At 39.0% G+C, this 19,757-nt stretch overlaps 1 protein-coding gene across 1 annotated transcript in view; it reads left to right on the top strand.

Annotated features, from left to right (window-relative positions):
* Positions 1-8,841, top strand: part of GABRA4 (gamma-aminobutyric acid type A receptor alpha4 subunit) — a 78,711-nt gene extending 69,870 nt beyond the window's left edge. Inside the window, exon 9 of the mRNA XM_019553437.1 lies at positions 7,756-8,841. Coding sequence (XP_019408982.1) covers positions 7,756-8,286 — 531 coding nt within the window. The 3' untranslated portion in view covers positions 8,287-8,841. The remainder of the gene's footprint in view (positions 1-7,755) is intronic.
* Positions 8,842-19,757: the final 10,916 nt, after the last annotated feature.

The raw sequence follows: 19,757 nt of genomic DNA, 5'->3' as shown, positions 1-19,757 counted from the left end.
CCACCAGGAGTGACCAGGAATAACAGTCACAAGCTGGCAGAGGGTAGGTTTAGGTTAGATATCAGGAGGCGCTACTTCATGGTCAGGGCGGCTAGGGTCTGGCAGGCTCCTACCCTGGGGGTGTTTAAGAGGAGGTTAGATGAATATCTTGCTGGGGTCGTTTGACCCCAGTACTCTTTCCTGCCATCGCAGGGGGTCAGACTAGATGATCTGCTCAGGTCCCTTCTGACCCTAGAAACTATGAAACTACACTTGAGCTGTTTCAAGCAGATTTGAAGCATTAAGTGGAGTTCATGGATCAAACTCCATGATCTGTTATTCCATATCTTACTGTAACAGTATGAAATTAAGTGTAATCTATCTTATGTTTTTATAAATGTAATTTGTAATCATTTGTATGTGAACAGGTCATCATAGCTATACTTATTTTTCACTCTCCTATAGCTCCTTTTGCCTTACAAGTGACGGTAGGTGGTGGGCACAAAGGCTAATGTCACTGCTGATTTTGAAGGTGGTAGAGACAGGGTTCTTACTTCTTTCTGCTCCTCTCTGTTCTCTTCTTGCCTGCTTGAGCTCACCGGGGAAATATTGGAGGCAGTTGCCTCAGTTTGCCCCATTGCAGCTGAAATTACAATATGTGGAGAGGGCTTGGCAGTGAGCTACTCTATGAAAATAGGTGAAAATGAGGATGAATTGTGACTGAGAGTTGCCTCCTGTTCTCCATATTGATCAAAGATCTGCAACTCATAAGTAGTATTCCGCATTCCTGGTTTTTACTGAATTTTGGTTTAGTTTTTTTCACTGATAAATATCCTGAATTTTTTTTTAAGTCACTTGGTTTTTACTGATTTACACGTGTTTTTCAGTTTAAATCCCTGTTTGGGCCATTTCCCATTCATGCTGGTTAACATGGATTTGAATAGAAAAATTCCTGGTACTGCTAAGCTAAAAGTGGCTGAATGTGGAGTGGTGGCCGTGGGAGAGTGGCTCGAGCTGCTGCCTGGGGGTGCAGGACTCCCAGCTCTGACCCTGTCCCAGCACCCTGGCAGCTCCAGCTTCGGTCCTGCCCCAGGCACTTGGGTGCTGGGAGCTACGAGCCCCAAGCCCCTTGGGGGTGGAGGGGAGCTGGCGGGAGAGCCTGGCCCTGCTCCCAGTGGCAGGGAGCTGCACCTGGGCACTCAGCATGGGCCTACACAGCTGGAGACGCTGCCCGGGACCGTGGGACTCCTGGCTGCGATCCCAGGTGGGGTGGAAGGTGCCAGGGTTCGGGTTGGGTGTCCCGTCTCCCCCCTTTCTAGTGCTCACCCACTGTGAGGACCGGGAAGAGCCTGGTGCTGCCGTCAGCCTGCAGCAAGAGGAGCCTGCTGCCCACCAGGATCACTGGAAAGAGGCTCTTCCCGGTGCTTGGGGTGGGCGGCAGCCTGCTCCTTGTCTCCTAGGAAGAGTCTGGCACAGCCCCCCAGCCTGCAGCCCTTCCGGGGGGCACGTAGCAACAAAAGCTGTGCCCTCACATGCCATACCCACTGACAGCTCTCCCTGCTTTGTTTCCTGCTGCAGCCCTGGGAGCGGCTGACTGGTTGTTCTGCACCCCTTCCTTTCCCTAGTCCCAGCCTTACTCCTTCCCTCCCCCATTGCCAATCCCCCCCCCCAATTTAAACTGATTTTTTTTTCTCCTTTTCTTCCTTTTATTCCAATTTCATCCTGGTTTTTATGTTTTAAAGATAAACCCCGAAAAATTCCCAATTTTTTAAAAAAAAATACAAACCAAGAATGCGGAACATTACTCATAAGGGAAAAAAATCTTTTCATCTGCATAAAACTCAAATAAATAGACTCCTTGCTGGTAAAGGGCAGAGGGAATGGCAAAGCAAAATCCAAACCTCATCCTGAACCCAGTGCATCTGTGCTTCCCATATCCTCACTCCCCACATTCTCAGCCCCAGCCTCTGAGCTGGGATAGTGGTGACTGCCGCCCTGCTATGCTTTTTATACATGTGGTTCTAGATCTGCTGCATTTGTGCTGTTGCTGATCAAAATGTTAGACTGCCACATTATGGCTTCCCATACTAAACTATAAAGACTAGCATGCAAAATGTTTCTGTGGTACTTGGAGGAGAATGGCTGTGTAATGGCTTCAGTTTTCTTCTCACCATTTAGGGGTGAAGACATTGTACAGATGATATACTGGCTTTCTGTACTGTAGGTGAATTTCACTCAAGAAAGAGCCCAAACCATGGACTAACAGTAGTGCATAAAATAGAAACAGATCCCACTTCTTTGAAGTTTAGGATCAACCATTCTGCAACATGGAATCATTGGTTTTCACAGGGTGTGTCTACATGTGCAAAAAGACATACGAAAAACTAGAACTCCTGGTTCCAAAATGATACCTTTAATTAAACCAGCTGGAAAATGGCAAGAAAATTGTCCTTTGCTGCAAGCTTTGTCCCTTTGTCAGGGTCTAGGAAAAGTGTAGATGGTACAAGATGGAAAAAAGTCCCCATCGGTAGGAATTAAACTTCATTTTTGCACAGAAGGAGCTGGAGATGGAAGTCTGTCCCTCTGGGCCCATGATAGTGTCTTTGTGAGCTGTGTTGAGTAGCTCTTTGATGTGTTGATCAGGTAGCATTCCTTCCCTGGAGGTGTCAGGTGGCAGGCAGAGAGGTAAAAAAAGAGCAAAAATCCCCAAAACTTCCATGTTGTTCTGCAATGAAGTTGAAAATCCCAAATTGGCTAAAATTTGATATCTTCCATGTTTCAGGGGTGTACTTGGTAGCCATGTGCAAATAATGTGCAAATAATCTACACGTGTAAATAATTTTGGAACAGTTTATTCTATGGTAAACTACAAGTCTTCGCACATAAACAAATCCAAAAACAGGACTCAGGCAATATAACAATTGTAATATGATGGTCACCCTTTTCCTGCTTGTTTTGCTAAGGGTCTCCCAGCCAGGGCCCCCCAAACTGCAGGGCTCAAGCTGAAAGATAAGGATCTCCCAGCACCACAATTGTGAAGCTTTGGTTCTGGTGGCAGAGCTCACCTTGACAACAGGCAGCTCCCAGGGCAGAGAGCAATTTCCTGCTGCCCAGATGATCGGGAGCACATTTGCTCCCGGTCAGACTTCTACATGTGCACTACTGCACAGCAAGTAATCTCGAGTAAATTTGCTACTTGTATTTGCAGGTAGCAAATTTACTCGCTGTTGTACTTAAAAGTGTTTTTTTCAAACCTAGTGCTTTAAGAATCACTCGTGGGCTGGGTACAATGTGGCTTCTTGATCTTTTCTAGACTGCACACCTGGCTGCCAGTTTTGTCTTGCTTTTTATACTGTATTAATTTTATATCTTCAAAGCATTTTTCCTTGATGGTTGGCCGATTAAAGTCCGAACAAAACAGGGAGGAAAAGAGTGACCATCATATTACCATTGTTAAATTGCCTGGTTCCTGTTTTTGGATTTGTTTAGGTGTGAAGGCTTGTGTTTTTTGCAGCCACTGCAGTTAAATGTGATGGGCCTTGAGAGGTCAAACAGAATACCTAGAGGCATTGGTTACTGGACCTGTTTTGGCGTATTTGTTTACCAGTGGAGCAGATTTGCAGTAGCTTGTACAGGTGATTTACCAAACTCCAGACATACGCTGAATGGTTGAGACATTTGTGACACCTTAAATATTGGATGCCTGTTTTGGGAAGTATGAGGATGTCAGGTACAGGACATTTTTCCTGTATTCAATGCACCTTTTACTGGTTTTGCTTGAAAAATATATTTAGTCTTTTTTCTTCTTTAGTTGCTAGTTCAATTGAAATGTATATGTAGTTTCCTTGCCGCCTTTAGTTACACTGGCTCAACCTTTTTCTCTGGCTTTCTTAGCTTGGAAAGACGCATGTAATGAGTGTCAGGTCTTTGCTAACAATTTTCCTTTTAGAAGAACCATTGCTCTTATTATGTTATGGTATAGGTCTGGTATTAGATACCACAAGCTCCTCTCTCTGTTACACCTAATGGATTGCAAGCCATTAATGAAATTTGATATTCTTTGTGGCAGGCTTGGTACCACAACTGTCTCGCCCCAGTCCCTGTCTTGCTTTTTTGTGCAAGAGACACTGTCCAAGCTTTCACATTTCACAGCCAGCACTTGCAATTAGAGCAAATTATTGCACAGTAAGCATCTGCACCTATAGATAGTGATGCTGACTGTGCTGTAATTAGCTCTAAGCTTGAGTAAAGCATCTTTTGTAGCTGCGCCCACAACATTTTTTAGTGACTTCCGTTTATTTAAGCTTTGCTGGCCTTCAGTTGATGTATGTTTATAGGCTGCCAGGGTATTACCTACAGTACTGTCATAGCAAATTTATACTTAAACATGCTATTTTAATTTTAATGTAGAGATCTCAAAACTGGCTTTGTTTTTCATGGGTCCCCATCATGCAATTTCAATGTAGCCACATTGCACACCAGTGTGTGCTGATGCATGTAAGGAATAGTAACTTATAGTCTCTATTTCTGTTTGAAACAGTAGTGTTTTTTCAGGAACTATAATTTTCTCTTGTTTTTATGCAATAAATTAATTCATTTCAAGATGTAGCAATATGGAATAAATAAATAAGGTGATTATCGACTGGCAGTAGAAAAGGGAGATTCAAAACCATAGAGACTGAGATAGTATATGCCAGTTCAACTTTGATATATCTATGTGTGGCAGCTTCAGATAAATTGAAGCTTTGCATATATCTGTGTCTCCAAATCTCCTAATTTTACTGCTAGAAACAGGATTTTGGCCTCTGCTGAAAGCAGTTTGGCCATGAGAGAAGGAGCTGCAGCCTTTGAGCTATTTTCAAATGGGTCAAGAAGGAAACGCCCTCTGACTGGCAACTTTCCTCATTTTCCTGCCTCCTGTGGAAAAAAAGGTAATCACATATGATGCAATAGGTAGGTGCAGCTCTCCCCCCCTCCCTCCTTCTTGCCAGAACCTAGAAAGGGTTTGGCTTTTTTTTGTTTGTTTGTTTGTGTTTGCTTTGTTTTTTGGCAGAGGATGTAATTCAATGCAGATAGAACAGGAAGAGCTCAGCAGCGCGAGGTTGCATTTTTCTCCCTCTTCCCCATTAGTGGAAATTGGTTAGACTGCTTTTTGTTCCTCCTTTGTTCTTTCTCTCCATCCCTGTAAAACTAGTCCTGGGCCTCAAGCCCAGATCTTATTGAAAGTCAATGAGATTTAGGCTCTAAAGGCACTTAGAGCTGGATGCACAAAGAGATAATTCTGACCATTGCAATGCCTAACTTTAGATTTTAAAATAGTGCTTTCCTCTCAGGTAAAAAACCGTTCTTCCATTTGAATAACAACGCCCTTCTTAAGGAAGTTATGTATTTGTTAGAGTGAGCACTGCATGTTTAGTTTTAGGTGGAACAACGTCTCCTCCCATTTAGATTGCTCCAAATTTGCTGCTTTATTTAGAAGGCTATACACTTTGACAACTTGTCCAACAATTCTCCCAGATCTTTTCATCCCATGGTATTTCTTCTTCATTAATAACTGTGGACTATGCCCATTAATAACAGTGGACTATACTTATGCTTAAGGTTTTGCTTTAATATCCTCTCCCAGGTTTTGAAGGATTATTGAGTTGTTTTCTTCACCATTTTTGGAATATTAGGCTGATGTCAATTTTGATCTGACCTAGAAAGGGAGGTTCAGTTCTCTTATTCAAGTGAATAATCAGACTAGTTTCTTTCAATTCAGGCTGCAGCTAAACAGTTATTATTTGCTGCTGTGAAAAATAGTCTCCCTCATCCTGGAAACATAGTATCATACATTCAGTCTTCCAGTCCCTTATAGTGGGGAAATGTTAGTGTCAACCAAATGTCATGGCCAGACCCATAAGAAAGCTGCTGATGTGATAGTTAATTAAATATTGTCATTAGTTAATGTCTGTGCCTTGTAAGGAGCAGTGCAGTATATAATGATAGTTCATTTTCAAGGTGGTCATAGTCTACAAAATATGCTGCAGTTCTGCTTTCCATACTTGGATGGGCATGGATGAGGGTATTGGCATCCATGATCTATTCTGCTGCAGTTTGTCCATTTTTAACGATAATAAATAGGCACATGATTTTCGAGATCTCTTGTATCTGGTGTAGAACTGCTTGTTTCTGCTTCTCAATCTCAGTTCAGTGCTCTATCTTTGCTTTTAGCTGGATTTTATTAGCTGACAAATGAGAATGCTTGTTGTTATGCTTGTGTTTATTACAACATAGAGATTAATTGACTGTAATTATTTGGTGAAGGGATATGAACTTACATTTCACTCGGTTAAAGATTTCAATGCTAGATATTTTTGAGATTTTAATGCTTATTTTTATTAAAAAGAAAGGAGATGTACAAGCTTTTAGCTTTCTTCTGTTTTCAGTAAAATGACCATTCAGTTTCATGTAAAATAGTTACAACCTGCTGCCAAGATGAAATACATGCTGTGAAAGGGCACACAGCATAGATAAAGAATAGTTTCCAACCATTTGTCTTTCAAATAACAATTATTTTAAATCACTATTTTTTTGTCTTGTTGCAAAATGTCATTTTAAAGCTCCTGTGAAAGGTGGAATGCTGTCATCAAGGAAACATCAGCATTTGCCAGCACGCACAATGGCCTCCAGGAGAGTGCAGTGTTACAATATCTTTAGGCTACAGTGTGGCAACTGTTTCTGGACAAATATTTAAAGTTTAATGACAACACCAATAGAAGACAGGCCAGATTCCATGATGTACTCTAAGTGCTTTATGCAACACTGTTGATACCAAAGCACTATAAACTGACTGCCTATTAAGTTTGGGTTTGATCTGTTTTACATCATCAAAGCAGTGAGAGCCCACCAGTGAATCTGATCCCAGAGTTAAAAATATTACTATGCTCCCCTTACTCCCCCAACAGGGAAGGTTAAACAACAATTTTTAGGTTTTAGACAGAAGTAATAATTGTATCAATACCAAATGATATTGATATACCAAGTAACTGTTACAGCTGCATGCTTCTGTAGTGATAGACATGTAGCAAGTTCTTGCAACTTTAAACCAATTTCATTCAAGTTAGCCTGACACAGATAACTTGTAACCCTATGGGGCATCCAAATGTAAGAGCTAATGTGCACTCCCAAGTGGAAGGCCCACTCCTTTTTTACAATGGTTAGAAGGCAGGCTTATCCATAGTCTTACATTAAGGTAGCCAACTTGAATTGATGTTACTTTCTGCTGATAGTTTTAGATATGGCTATGTTAGTATTATGGCCACACATAGCCTATGGCCAGATACAAACATTACACTTCTACTGGTATAAGTGATCAGAAATCAGTCCATTACAGAACAGAAGTTTGGCACACAGAGGCTGGTTTAAAAATGGCAGAACCAGCTAAGATTTGCTCCTCACCCCCACCCCACCTGCCCCAACCAAAGGCCAAATGTGTGTTCTGCTTGCTACTGATTTAAACTATGCGGCTTACCAAAAACTGCATAACTTAGATTGATTCCATCTCAGGCTTTTTGAATGCTTGCACCTAGCCTTAGGAGTTTTCTTGCTGACAGTTTTTTTTATATACAGTTAAATCCAGGTTCATAAGTATGCAGTATTTTGATTGCCAGGCTCAAAGATAACTTCAGTATCCATGACTGTTATTACATTAGGTCTTGTTTAAAAAGATTCCATTATTTCAGTTTAAGTGCTTTAAAATTAAATTGATTAATATTATTTCTTGAAACTTTGCAGAATACAGATGCCAATTCCAATGTGAGGAAAAGAACAAATGCCACAGTACAGTTGGAAGGTGATGGTGGGAACCGAACTGACACAGGAAACAGTTCCATCCAACCTTCTACTGTAACTCAGGGGTCTTCTGACATTACACTCCACACTCTTTCAGCATCAAGTCCAAACCCTTTCAGTCGTGCCAGTGCAACAGAAACATTGGCTTCTGCAAGAGCTACACCTCCAGCTCCTCCCTCCACCCCAATTTTAACTGGATATATATCCCAGCATACCACAGCTGGATCTCCATCCATGCATCATTTGCTCGGATCTAGACTGGAGCAGATTCAGACCACAGCTAATACTTTGGGAGTGTCTGTAAAGGCGTCTGCTATAGTTCCTCCTGCTCCTCCAGTCTCCAACTCTGGCACCAGTAAGATAGACAAATATGCGCGCATTTTATTTCCTGTTACATTTGGAGCATTTAACATGGTCTACTGGGTGGTGTATCTATCCAAGGACACTATGGAAAAATCAGAAAGTCTAATGTAGTTTTGCTGCTATGTAGTAGTTTCCTAAACTATAAAACGTTTAATGCAGGGTTTCTTCTTTTGAAACTAGTTTAAAAAAGAAACCAGTAATTGTTATTTTTAAGAAGCTCTGTGCTAGTTTCCCATTGTAAAGAACAAATTTATTGGGCTAATTAATTAACTCATCACAGAGTAATGGGTGAGAAAATTGTCCTCCTTTCCTTAAATGGCAATGAACCATCTCCATTCAAGCAGTATGTCCTGGTTACATAGAACTTGCCATTGGGAAGAAAAGATATGGGAAATGAATAGAATGCAGTGACATGCATTTGTGCAGTGAAACATGCACTGACTTCAGGGGTTATGCACAGTGATTATTAAAAGTCCCTAAGATTCCCAGCAGCACTGCCTTGATCCACCACTGCGTTTTCCAATATGATTGTAGTACCTGTTTTCTGAATGTTTTTATGGCACTGCTGGAAAGGGATTTTCTATACTAGACTAAAGGTAATGGGAAAAAATGAGTGCTAGAAGAAGAAAAGAGATCCCTCCCTCTGAGGGTGAGTTATGCAAAGGAGTTGTGCATAAAAAATGTTATTCAAAGGAGTTGTGGAACTCCATATGTTTTTACTAAGTATTATTTCTGTGCTGTGGCACAGAACATTCTCACTTTTTGAATTAAGGATGAGTGAAGCTTGTTGAGTCTGAGGTTTATGAAGTACTTTTTGAAGGAGTTCTCTTGGGGTATAGCAAATAAGTTCAACAGGATAATTCTTCTCTTGACTCATGCCAGATTTATCCTGAGTGGAATTCTTCCTAATTACATTTATGTAAGAAATCTTAAGGAGAGAAACAGACCCACGATGTTTCATTAGAATTCTTTATTCTTTCCTCCTCTGGTGCCTTTTCCATGATATATTCCTTCCTTCTTTGTTTTTGCTCTGCCTGCTTTTTCTTCCATTTTTACTCTAAATTTTTACTGGGTATTTCCTTCTCTCTCTCTCTCATACTCTTTTATATTGACTCCTAACCAAAAATGTGAATCCATAAATACTTTCATTCAGGCTAAGTGTTTAAACCAGTATTTTTCAAATTTCACTAAAATTAGGTAAAATGAATGTGTGCACCATTTCTGTGCAGCTTTAAGAAAAAGGACTTAGCTCCTTCAGAAAGTAGTCATGTGATGCAAATCAAAGAGAACTTTTCTAAGCAGGGGTTGGGTACATTACAAAGTATAGGCCATGCTCTGTCCTCTGTCCTAAAAGCAGTTTTCTGAATGATTGGCACTAAAGATGTGCAAGCAGGAAAGAATTTGAGCCACTTTAAAGTGAACAGTTTAAAACTGCCAGAGTACTTATTCAGTTTCCCTTTTTATCAGGATGGGTGGAATATAAGATGACATTTTAAAAAAGCAAGAAAACTTTGCACAGCCCCTCCTCTTCCTCCCCTTCAATGCAGCTACCTTCTTTGCAATGGACTACAAGAATAATGGGCTAGATACTAAGCTGCTTCCTGGCTGCATGGTTAAAGGGCCTGAAAGCAGCTGAATATTTCTTGAGTGGGTTAATGCCCAGTTGCAGCAATTTAGCGTAGCAAATTCCTAAACCACTGGTCCTTGCATCGCTTATATAGGCAGAATGAAGTAGTGCCAACAGCTTTCTGTACTCTGGTGGTACTCATTGGAAGGATAGATGCTTACAGACTGCAACTAGTCGACAGCAAGCATGGAACTTCTCTAAACTAAGCTGGAACCAGAATCAATATATTTTTTTTTTTAAAGTGAGGGAAGAAGGGCAAAGCAAAGAAAGCACCTTCTTCCGAGCTCTCCTGGAACTTAACAGATTTCAGAGCCAGAAACAAGTGTCTAATGCAGCATTTATATCAGCTCATGTTACAGTAGCTCATGATTTGCTAGATGATAGGATGTATCACATCATTTGGGTATGATTTAAAAGAACTTATTATGATGCAATTTATACGATTATCATTATTTCAGTGGAATTGACAAGCAGCCTTTACGTTTTATTGCTTATGTTTAACAAGAAGTTAATGTCTTTTTTTTTTTTTTTACCATAAAGCAAATTCTAAAACTGCCACACTTAGGAAAACCATAGTATCTACCACAGTGCAGAATTACAAGTGCTGCATGCGCATGTGATTCTCCAAAGCAGTTCTCAATCTTTGAGTTTATCTCTGGGAATTGTAGCCCTTTGTTCCCCAGATTAGTCACATTATCACAGAATGTCAGAATATTAGATACTCAGAGAGAAATAGATGATCACTTTCAATCTCAAAGGAAACAAAGCAAATTTGGTTGGAATTGCCTGATCATAAATAATTATATGATACTAAATATTTCTAGCACAATGTGTTCCTGTTTGTTTGTAAACGTCAGCATTTGCTTTAAAAGTTATAAATAATGATCTTTGCTTTCCATTCCAATGACAAGAAACAAGCATGATTTCTCTTAGGCATGGCTTTAAACACTGCACTAGGAACAGATGTCTTTCCTTTCTTTCCAAATTCCTCCACCCATTTCTTGCCATTCAATCAGATGTTTCAGTTTACTGTTAAAAAACATCAGCATTAGTTTTGTCTGAATGTATACCCTAGATTACCTAGTGATTCTTACTCAGGCTTGATAGACTTTAAAAAGAAAAAAATAACCATAGAAAACTAATAGAAATTCAAACATTAATTTCCATGCTTATGTTTTGGAAAAAGAATTTTTAGAAGCACCTCAGAATGTTATTTTATTTGTAATGATATTTCTTAAGCACCTTCTAATATCTGCATGCTTGCATTCAAAATCTGATATGAAAAATCTCATTGTGAGTCTAGGACTAATTTATTGTATACTGCATTTTTTGTTTTACATCATATGAAAAAAATTACCATAGCTAGCTTTTCAAATTACACAAGGACAGCATAAAAGAGAAAATTATTGTTAGTAGTGTTGTTTTTCATTATTTTTAATCTCATTGTCAAGCAATCAGAAACAGTAAACAGCCTGCAGCACAGTCAGTAGTACTGGCAGGTTATTAATGTTCTGAATTTAAAGGCACCAAAAAACCCAAAAAACAAACAAAACAGAACCAAAAAAACCCAACAGAAATTTTCTAGGCATCTAAAGCGCTCAGAATTGGCAGTTGAATTTGTGTGAGCAAATGTGGGTACAGTTTCAGTGATGAGTTAAACTATACTTCTGCCTCAATTCCCACTCATCACCACCATTTTTTTTTAGTAATAGTACAATTATTTTTAAATAAGACCCAGCTTATAAATAACATGTGAAAATGGTTGGAAGCAAAAGGTGAAAAAAAAAAGAAAAGACTTCAGTATACTGAAAATATACTGAAACCTTTACTAACTGATGTTATCTAAGAGACATTGTTCATTGCCCATGGAAAAACCAATGAAATCTCGGTTCCCACAGTAACTTTTCCACAATAAGCATAGTTAGTTCCTCTAACACCTATTCTTCCTAAATACTCCTAGACCAGGGGCAGGCAAAATGTGGCCCACAGGCCAGATGTGGCCCACCAGGGCATTGGGACCCTTAAAAAAAATTTAGAAAATAAATATTAATCTGCCCCCGGCTTCCTGTCATGTGGCACTCGATGGCTTGCCAAAACTCAGTAAGCAGCCCTCCACCCAAAATAATTGCCTACCCCAGTCTTAGACAGATAAGTGTGATCCCATTCTTACATAAGTCCCAGAAAAGCTGTTTATGCAGAAGGTGGTTAAGTTCTCAAGCTCCTCATTTTTTGTGACTTATCTTTAAGGCTAAGGTGACAGAACATTACAGAAGTAGACATGTTAGTGCTTTGTTCAGGCATTTGATAAGGTTGGGATGTGATGTGCTTGATTAGTAGAAAGGTTATGGCTTGAAGTCATTTATAGGGTTGCCTTTTGATCACAGAGTAAAATAGCCAGCAGATCATTTCATGGCCATTATTAATAGGTTTCATTGCTGGCCTAAATCAATATTAAGTCTACAAAAGTTTGCAATATGGGGTGTAATAAGGTCTCTTACTGTGGATCTGGGATATAAGTTCAAGCCTTGCTTCTTGAAGGCTACCTCTAGTTGATCCAGCAGTGTATGGGTACCTAGTTATTCAAGCTGGAGATCAAGGAAAGTCATGATAGCTATATCACTTCCCTGGTGTGCTGCTGATCACATCACTTCCCCTGTGTGCTGCTGATCACATAAACTAACACATTTCAACTGCAGTGTCCCAAATGGCCAATAGATTTGGCATAGATTGGTGGAAGTTGGAGCTACAAATCTTGGCCACATTTCTTCATTGTGATCTATATGGGTAGCCCAGTGCACATTTGGATGACAAACAGAACTTGGCCCTATATTTTTTTTCTCTTCTACATGGGGCTGTCATTGTAACACATATTCCAGTAGTTCATTTTTCTAGGCACCATAGATTCCCTCCTACACACATCTATCAAAAAAGTGGCCCTTTTATAAATTCTTACTGAATATCCTTCTGTTCTGCATTGCACAGGCAAACATAGCATATTGGAAATGAAGAAAAGCAGTGAGCGGTTTTGTAAAGGATATCACCAAGATATTTCCATAGACAAAGCCTAGAAATTATTGTTTGAATTGGGTTCCAGACTTGGCTATGATATACTCTGGTTTCAGTTTTCAGGAAGGTGCCAGTACTGAGCAAAGGGGAAAGCAAATGACTGTTCAGTGTGACCCAGTGAATTTTGTTTTTCAGGGGAAGGGGACAGATTCAGAATCATGTGCATGGTGTTTCCAAAAAAATCTCTCACTTAATCCATTTGTTTAGCTGCGTGCCTCTGTTATATTAGTCTATGGTTGAAATACCTTTTCTGTGCTCTCTACGTGATTGTAATGTTCCTGTTTTATCAACTAAGCCCAGACGTCCCATGCTTGTCTACTATTGCAAACAAAAGGAAGGCTGAACCTGGAAAATGAACGTGTGGGAACTGTATAAGAGTTGAGAGATGCAGTATGCTTTCCCATGTCCTGTGGAAGACCTGTAGAACTTCATGAGCATGACAATCTTTGGGTTTTAGAGGGTGTTGAGGTGAACTGGAGCATGGTTCCTCTGGCCATACCTCTCCTTGAAATCCATAGGGCAGAGTGGAGCAATAACTAATATAACCCCACTTTATGGAACAGCATTGATCAAGGGTTCCTGTGAGCAGCCTGGTTTCCACAATAATCATGGTGTCAAGGAATCTCAGAATGGTGGAGGAAAGCTGAGATCCATGCAGATCTGGAGATTAGATTGTCTTATCTAGAGAGCTGAAAACCTACAGATTCCATTAGATCAATTCAGATTGGGGGAAAGGGGTAGGGAATAAGTGCATTTAGTGGGCTGCATTTTCCAAGAAGATAGAAGACAAACTTTGTCCCAGAAGAGGGAGGGATGAAACTGAGTGCACATACTAATGAAAAGTTATTTTCTATGGTATAAGGTAATGCCATGCTGAGACGTGCCACTGCTGTCCTGTGAAACACTGTACCCACTCTGTGTGTGCTAGTTCCTGAACTGGAAATAGTGTAACCCTTGTGGTGGAGCTTACTTGTTTGCACATAGCACCACACTGATACAGTTCCATTTACATGTGTGGTGTAGGAATGGTATGTCCCATGCAGACAGACCCTGAATTAACTTCAGATTGCAGCACAGACAGGGGCTACTAGATGTGGTTGGGGAAAAAAGAAACAATTGTGGGGAAGAGAAGCCTGAGTGAAGGCTAATGCCTTCTATTAATATGGAACAAGCTAGAATCAAAATTTAGTTTAGAATCTAATTTTTCAGAATATTAAAAAGAAACCTTTTAAATGATGCAGCTGTAAAATTTTCCGACTTGTGGTAGTCCGAAAAATGTACGTTTGTTTTGCAATCTTCTGTAAGAAATATGTGAACAAAGCAAACAGGAGTAGCCATCAATATAGAAGCAGAACGATATCACCATACCTGTTTTATGAGGATTAGTGAATTTACAGATGTCAGATTTTTTTCAAAGTACAGTGAAAGACTTTACAAAGGTAGAACAATTAAACTGTGGTTGCATCACTTGTTCTCCAACCCCTATTTTATTTACATGTTGTCTGGTGCTTACTTTGCTTAAGTAATTGCATTGATTTCAATGCAAATTTCTTCAGAATGATATCAGCATTAGGACCTGATTCAGCGTCTACAGGGCTCACAATAAGACTTTTCAATAACTTCAGCTGTCTTGATGCATGATCTGAGAGGAGAATTGGCCCATATGCACTGTTCTGTGTAGAAAGCAGACATTGAAAGAAAGTCCTTGAAACTAATGAAAGTATAAAACCATGTGAAAAAATTCCCTTTCATGGTACAATAAGGGTGTGTTTAAATGTAAAGAATGGAAAAAGGCAGGATTTTTTTTAACAGTGAAATATGGTTTGTTTTCACTGTGGAATTTACAAATGTAATAGACTTTTCAAACACTTTTCTTTTTTGCTTTGTATGATAGTTTCTGCTTTATCAAATATTAGGTATTTTCTTGTCTTGTAGAACAGAAACTCTTGCTATCTATTGGATTATATTTTACTTAGCTATTTGCATATTGGCTTTTAGCATATTTTGTTTTCTTGAATAAACCAAAACTAGAAAAAGAAAGCCTAGGATTGATTCGTTGAATAATGCAAAGAATGAGTAGTGCATGGACAAAGGTTTCTGCTAACAACAGACAGACAATTTATGATGTTTCAAATTAATAAACCCCTGAATAATTTGTAGAATTATTACATTAAGTTTTTTGTTGTTTTAAATTAAATAAGCACATTTCCCTTTTTTGTGATATACTTGATGTGCTTCCTGCCCTTAACCACTACATCATCCATGATGTATCATTCATTTAGCTGCATGTCTGAGAGAGAGAAACCTGATTTGTTATACATGGGATTATTTTTTCACTGTTTACATGTGGCTGGTCAAGTGTAAGAACACAATGGGGCATACGATGTGATTGAACAGCCATTGCCATACTTTTCTGTTTATTTGCTAGTGAGTCTCTTCAACTGACTAAAAGAAAAAAATAGATCTGTGGCAGTGCAATGCCACATTATGACCAGAAATTTTGCTACTCATTTCTAACTCCTTTTTTTTCCTCATCCTCATTCTACTTATTGTCATAGTCCACTTACTTGTGTAATTTTGTTGGGGAAAAAGGGCTATGCATAGAACAGGAATCTACTGTATATAATTTAGTGCATCTAGTAATACTACTTGGGATTTATAATCTTTTTGAAATATTATTCCATTATAGAAGATGTCAGAGGAAATCAGACATCATATTAGTTTGTTTCATCTTTTTAATTACAGAGATGTTCAGATTTCTTCTGTGAGAGGTAATGAGAGTGCCATATGGCTTCTTTAAAAGAAAATGCAACTGGAACATCATTTCTATAAATTGAGTATTTGAACATTCTTATAAGCTAGTCAGGAATCACTGAATGATTACTTCAAAAGGTAACATAATTCCAGTGTGTTAAATGTTAATGTAATCACAGACTAAATCAACATACTATAACAATGATCAATTCAGTGAATTATTTGAAAGGCAGACATTCTCAAGGTGTATTTGTAAGCAATTTCATTTTGAAAGGGTTTCTTTAGGGATGAAAAGCACTCTGAGAAGTAGATATTATTTGTTACCGTCTTTGCACTTCCATTTCCAACATCAAGGGTTTTACTGGAATAGAACTAGAGAAGGATACTTAGGTCAGAAGAATAAAAGATTTTACTATTAAAATTAACCTTTGATTAGTATATAAATCTGCTTTGATTTTTTTAAACTGCTTTTGATATATTTCAGCATGCTTGCCGTGCATTTTAATGAACATTGTGTCCTTGTTATCTGGAGTAAATACCATGAATCGTTGTTCTATAAAGGAACAGATGTTACATATTATTAGAGTATAATTTTCTTATCATTATTATTTACAAGCATGTTTTCACCTTTAAAAAATAACATCAACTGGAGATTGATTGAAGCAGCATAAATCTGCATGAAAAACCAACCCTGGCTTCTGAGCTCAATAAACTAAGTGCTATGTGAAATTGAGTACTGTTTTATCTTGCCTCTAATGAGGATGGCTCATCTCCCTGTTAAGGGTCAGAAGTCAGGAGTGTTTCCCTTTTACCTGTATTTTATCTTAAGTGCTTTCAAAGCTTGAGATTTGTTTGGCTGAACCTCATCACTACAAATTGTCAGAATCTGCTTTTCATTAGCTAACCTGAGGAGCTTCTGTGGTGATAAAACCCATCCTGTCACCAGAGGAATTAGAAATAATGTTTTTAACAAGATCAGTCATTATGCACTTCATTGTTTGTGTTCATACTTTGCCTAACCCCACACCCCCAGGAACTGGTACAGGAAGCCCAGTTACACTTTTAAAAAAACTTTTATATAGGAAATGCTAGGAATTAGAGTTACAAGCCAGTGGGCTAAGGTGAGGGGGACAGACAGGTAAATAAACGTTAACATTAAGGTACATACACTTAGGATTTGGGTAACAGGAAGTAAACAGTGACATTGTGGTGAAATTCCTTAAGAACAGGTAATCGGTAAAAAACACTAACACCATGAGATACACACTTGTGAACCTCAAACCCTCCCACAACTGGCTTTTAAACCAATTTTTTGGTTTCATAAAGCGCTTAATTGCTGTTTGTCTGGGCTTTACCTTTGAGCCTCACTGTTGCAACTTGCAATTTTAGCTCTACTGCTCCAGCTGACTTTCTGGCCATGCACTTTTTTTTTCTCTGTACAACTTGCACTCCCACACAGCTTGTTTTGCTTTCTTTTGCACCCTACCACCTTTTGGGAGTTGTAGTATATGTTGCAGTTTATTTTTTTAGTTTCTTGGAGGCTTTTGGGAGTTGCTGTTTACACTACAGTTCTCCAGTGCCCTGGAGGCTTCTGGACATTATAGTTTGTTACAGCATTACAGTACCTGACATTGAACATTCTGCACTGATTGTGGTACTGTAATCATATAAACATTTAGGTTTGTTACATAGCAAATACATAGTGTAGTCTAGGATAAGATTAGGTAATGTTGATGGGTATAGCCTTTGCTGTAAACCAGCAAGTGTAAGCTGTATTAAAATTAGACTCAACCTGAGTAACTCAAATGCCCAAGCATTGCTTGTCAGTAAATACATAACAAGCAAGAGACCGTAAAATAAAGTATGAATAACAGAAAGGCTTAAGTCAGGTAGCTAGTATAGAGCAATAAACACAAAATACATTCTGGAATATTTAAAAAAGTGGATGTACTGACAGTAGTAACCCTAATCTGCCAGAGCAACTAATTGATGTACCTACTAAGGACTGTTAAGATAGGTGAACAACTAAGAAGAATTGAGGAACCCCAAGAGAGCTGGTGTGGAAAAGTAAATAAGTTTGAACAGGGAAACATTCCCCAAATACAGTATATATGCTAACACATGAGTTTGCATAAAGTAACATGCCATGAAGAATGCTGCCTGCTAGAGCACCAGTAGAGAAAGAAAACACGTATGAAAGAGTCTTAAATCAATGAAAGTATTGCAAGGGATGGAGGGGAAAACAGCTAATCAGGCAAACTTCAGCTTCCAGAAGGACATAATTTTGTCATGTTCCTATTTGGGTAGGAAGCAACTTGTAAATATTTTTTTATTAGAAGGTATAATAAGAAAAATATGGAAAATATCTTGCCAAGTATCCTTTTTTAAATGTTTGTGCTTCATTAAACATACTCTAATGAAACATAGTTCGTAATAGGATGAATTAGGCAGAAAGTTTGAAAAAAAAAATTTTTTTTAAACATTATTCTGCTTAATTTTGAAGTATTTCTCAGACTAAAGCACATTATCAGTCACATTTCTTAAGATTTGTCAAGCTCCATCCCTTCCTACTTGTTTAAATAGAGTGGCTTGGAATTTTTATATTTAGACTTTCCCTTTATGTTTAAAAGGCTGGATATGTAGATTTCTGCTTCTGGCGTAACTTTTTAAATAGAAGCTCTGCATTTGAGAGGGAAAGAATTTACAAAGGAATCAACTACACCAACACTTGGGCTAAGATTTTCAACCTTGCCAAACAGCCCTGTTTAGAGCTAGTTAGTTTATTCAGGTCTCTCTATATGAGAGTCCTTGGGTATTGAGCACTTGTGAAAATCTGCTTTTACACTGCAGACCCAAACTGTGGTAGCACTGTTCAATGCAGTCTCCACTGTGCACATCTCCTTCCACAGCACCTGATGAAGTGAGCTCAGGCTCACTAGAGCTTATGGTATACATCTGTGATTTAGTTAGTCTATAAGGTGTTGGATTCTTGTAGCAGTCAGCACAGATTGGAGAGCCTGGTAGACTTCTATTTAACAACATAGGTCCTCAGTTAGTTAGTCTGTCCTGAACCTTGTGCTACTGCGGCTACTGACACCAGTATCTGTGCTAGGTCATTTAAGGTGGGTTTGGATCTGTCCACATTATACTGAAGTCACAGCAACAGCTGCATTATAGATATAATCCATTTGCAGTACAGGTGTAGGGTTGATAGTGCAGAAAGCCTTCCCATGATAAGCACTCAATGCTATTTTAAGCAGTGGTTGAACACAAATGCTGGATTAGCACAGACAGCAGCTGTGAGCAAGCAAATGGAAGCATAACTTCGTGGATTGTGTTATAGCCAGGATTTTGCCTTCAGTCTGCACATTTGCTGGTGTCCAAAGCTAACTACTTAAAAAAAACCAACCCCCCCCCACTAAATTCTGTCACAGGTCCCCACAATACTTCAGGTACGTATTCTCTGGGTTGTGCAAGCAAAATTCCTCAAGCTATCATGACTTTTACACTGATCTCTAAGCATCTATGTGTATGTGTTCAGTGTTCTACATGAGTACTTAGTCAGCTGCTTTGTAGAGTTGTTTTGCAATACCATGGCTTTTGCCTCTAAAACTTAGTATTCTGGAACCTAACCCATGGTCTAAACATTTTTTTTTAAATGTCGTCTTTTATGCTTCCCACTTTCTTTGTTTTTCTGGGCTTTTTTTCTAAGTTAAGAATGAGAAAAATATTTTCTAATTTCAATTGAGAAGCCTACAGATGTAAATAGTAAAGGTGCTTTTGTGCAAATTATGGAAAAAAGAGAGGTATTTCCCAAAAGGAAAATAACATTAAAAAAAACCCTTAGAAGCTTCATTACTGCCTGCGGCTAGTAAAGTGAGCACCGCGGCTAGTAAAGTGAGCAAAATGCTGGCTTGCATCCGTAGGTGCTTCTCAAACAAATCCCAGGACATCATTCTCCCCTTGTACTTGGCCTGGTGAGACCGCAGCTGGAGTACTGCGTCCAGTTTTGGGCTTCCCAATTCAAAAAGGATGTGGACAAGCTTGAGAGAGTCTGGAAAAGAGCCACGTGCGTGATCAGAGGTCAGGAAAACAGACCTTACGACGACAGGCTGAGAGCTATGGGATTCTTCAG

The sequence above is a fragment of the Crocodylus porosus genome, unplaced genomic scaffold (assembly GCF_001723895.1).
Source record: "Crocodylus porosus isolate Cpor-Errol unplaced genomic scaffold, CroPor_comp1, whole genome shotgun sequence".
NCBI classification, from domain to species: Eukaryota; Metazoa; Chordata; order Crocodylia; family Crocodylidae; genus Crocodylus; species Crocodylus porosus.
This window is presented reverse-complemented; position numbering and strand designations above follow the sequence as displayed.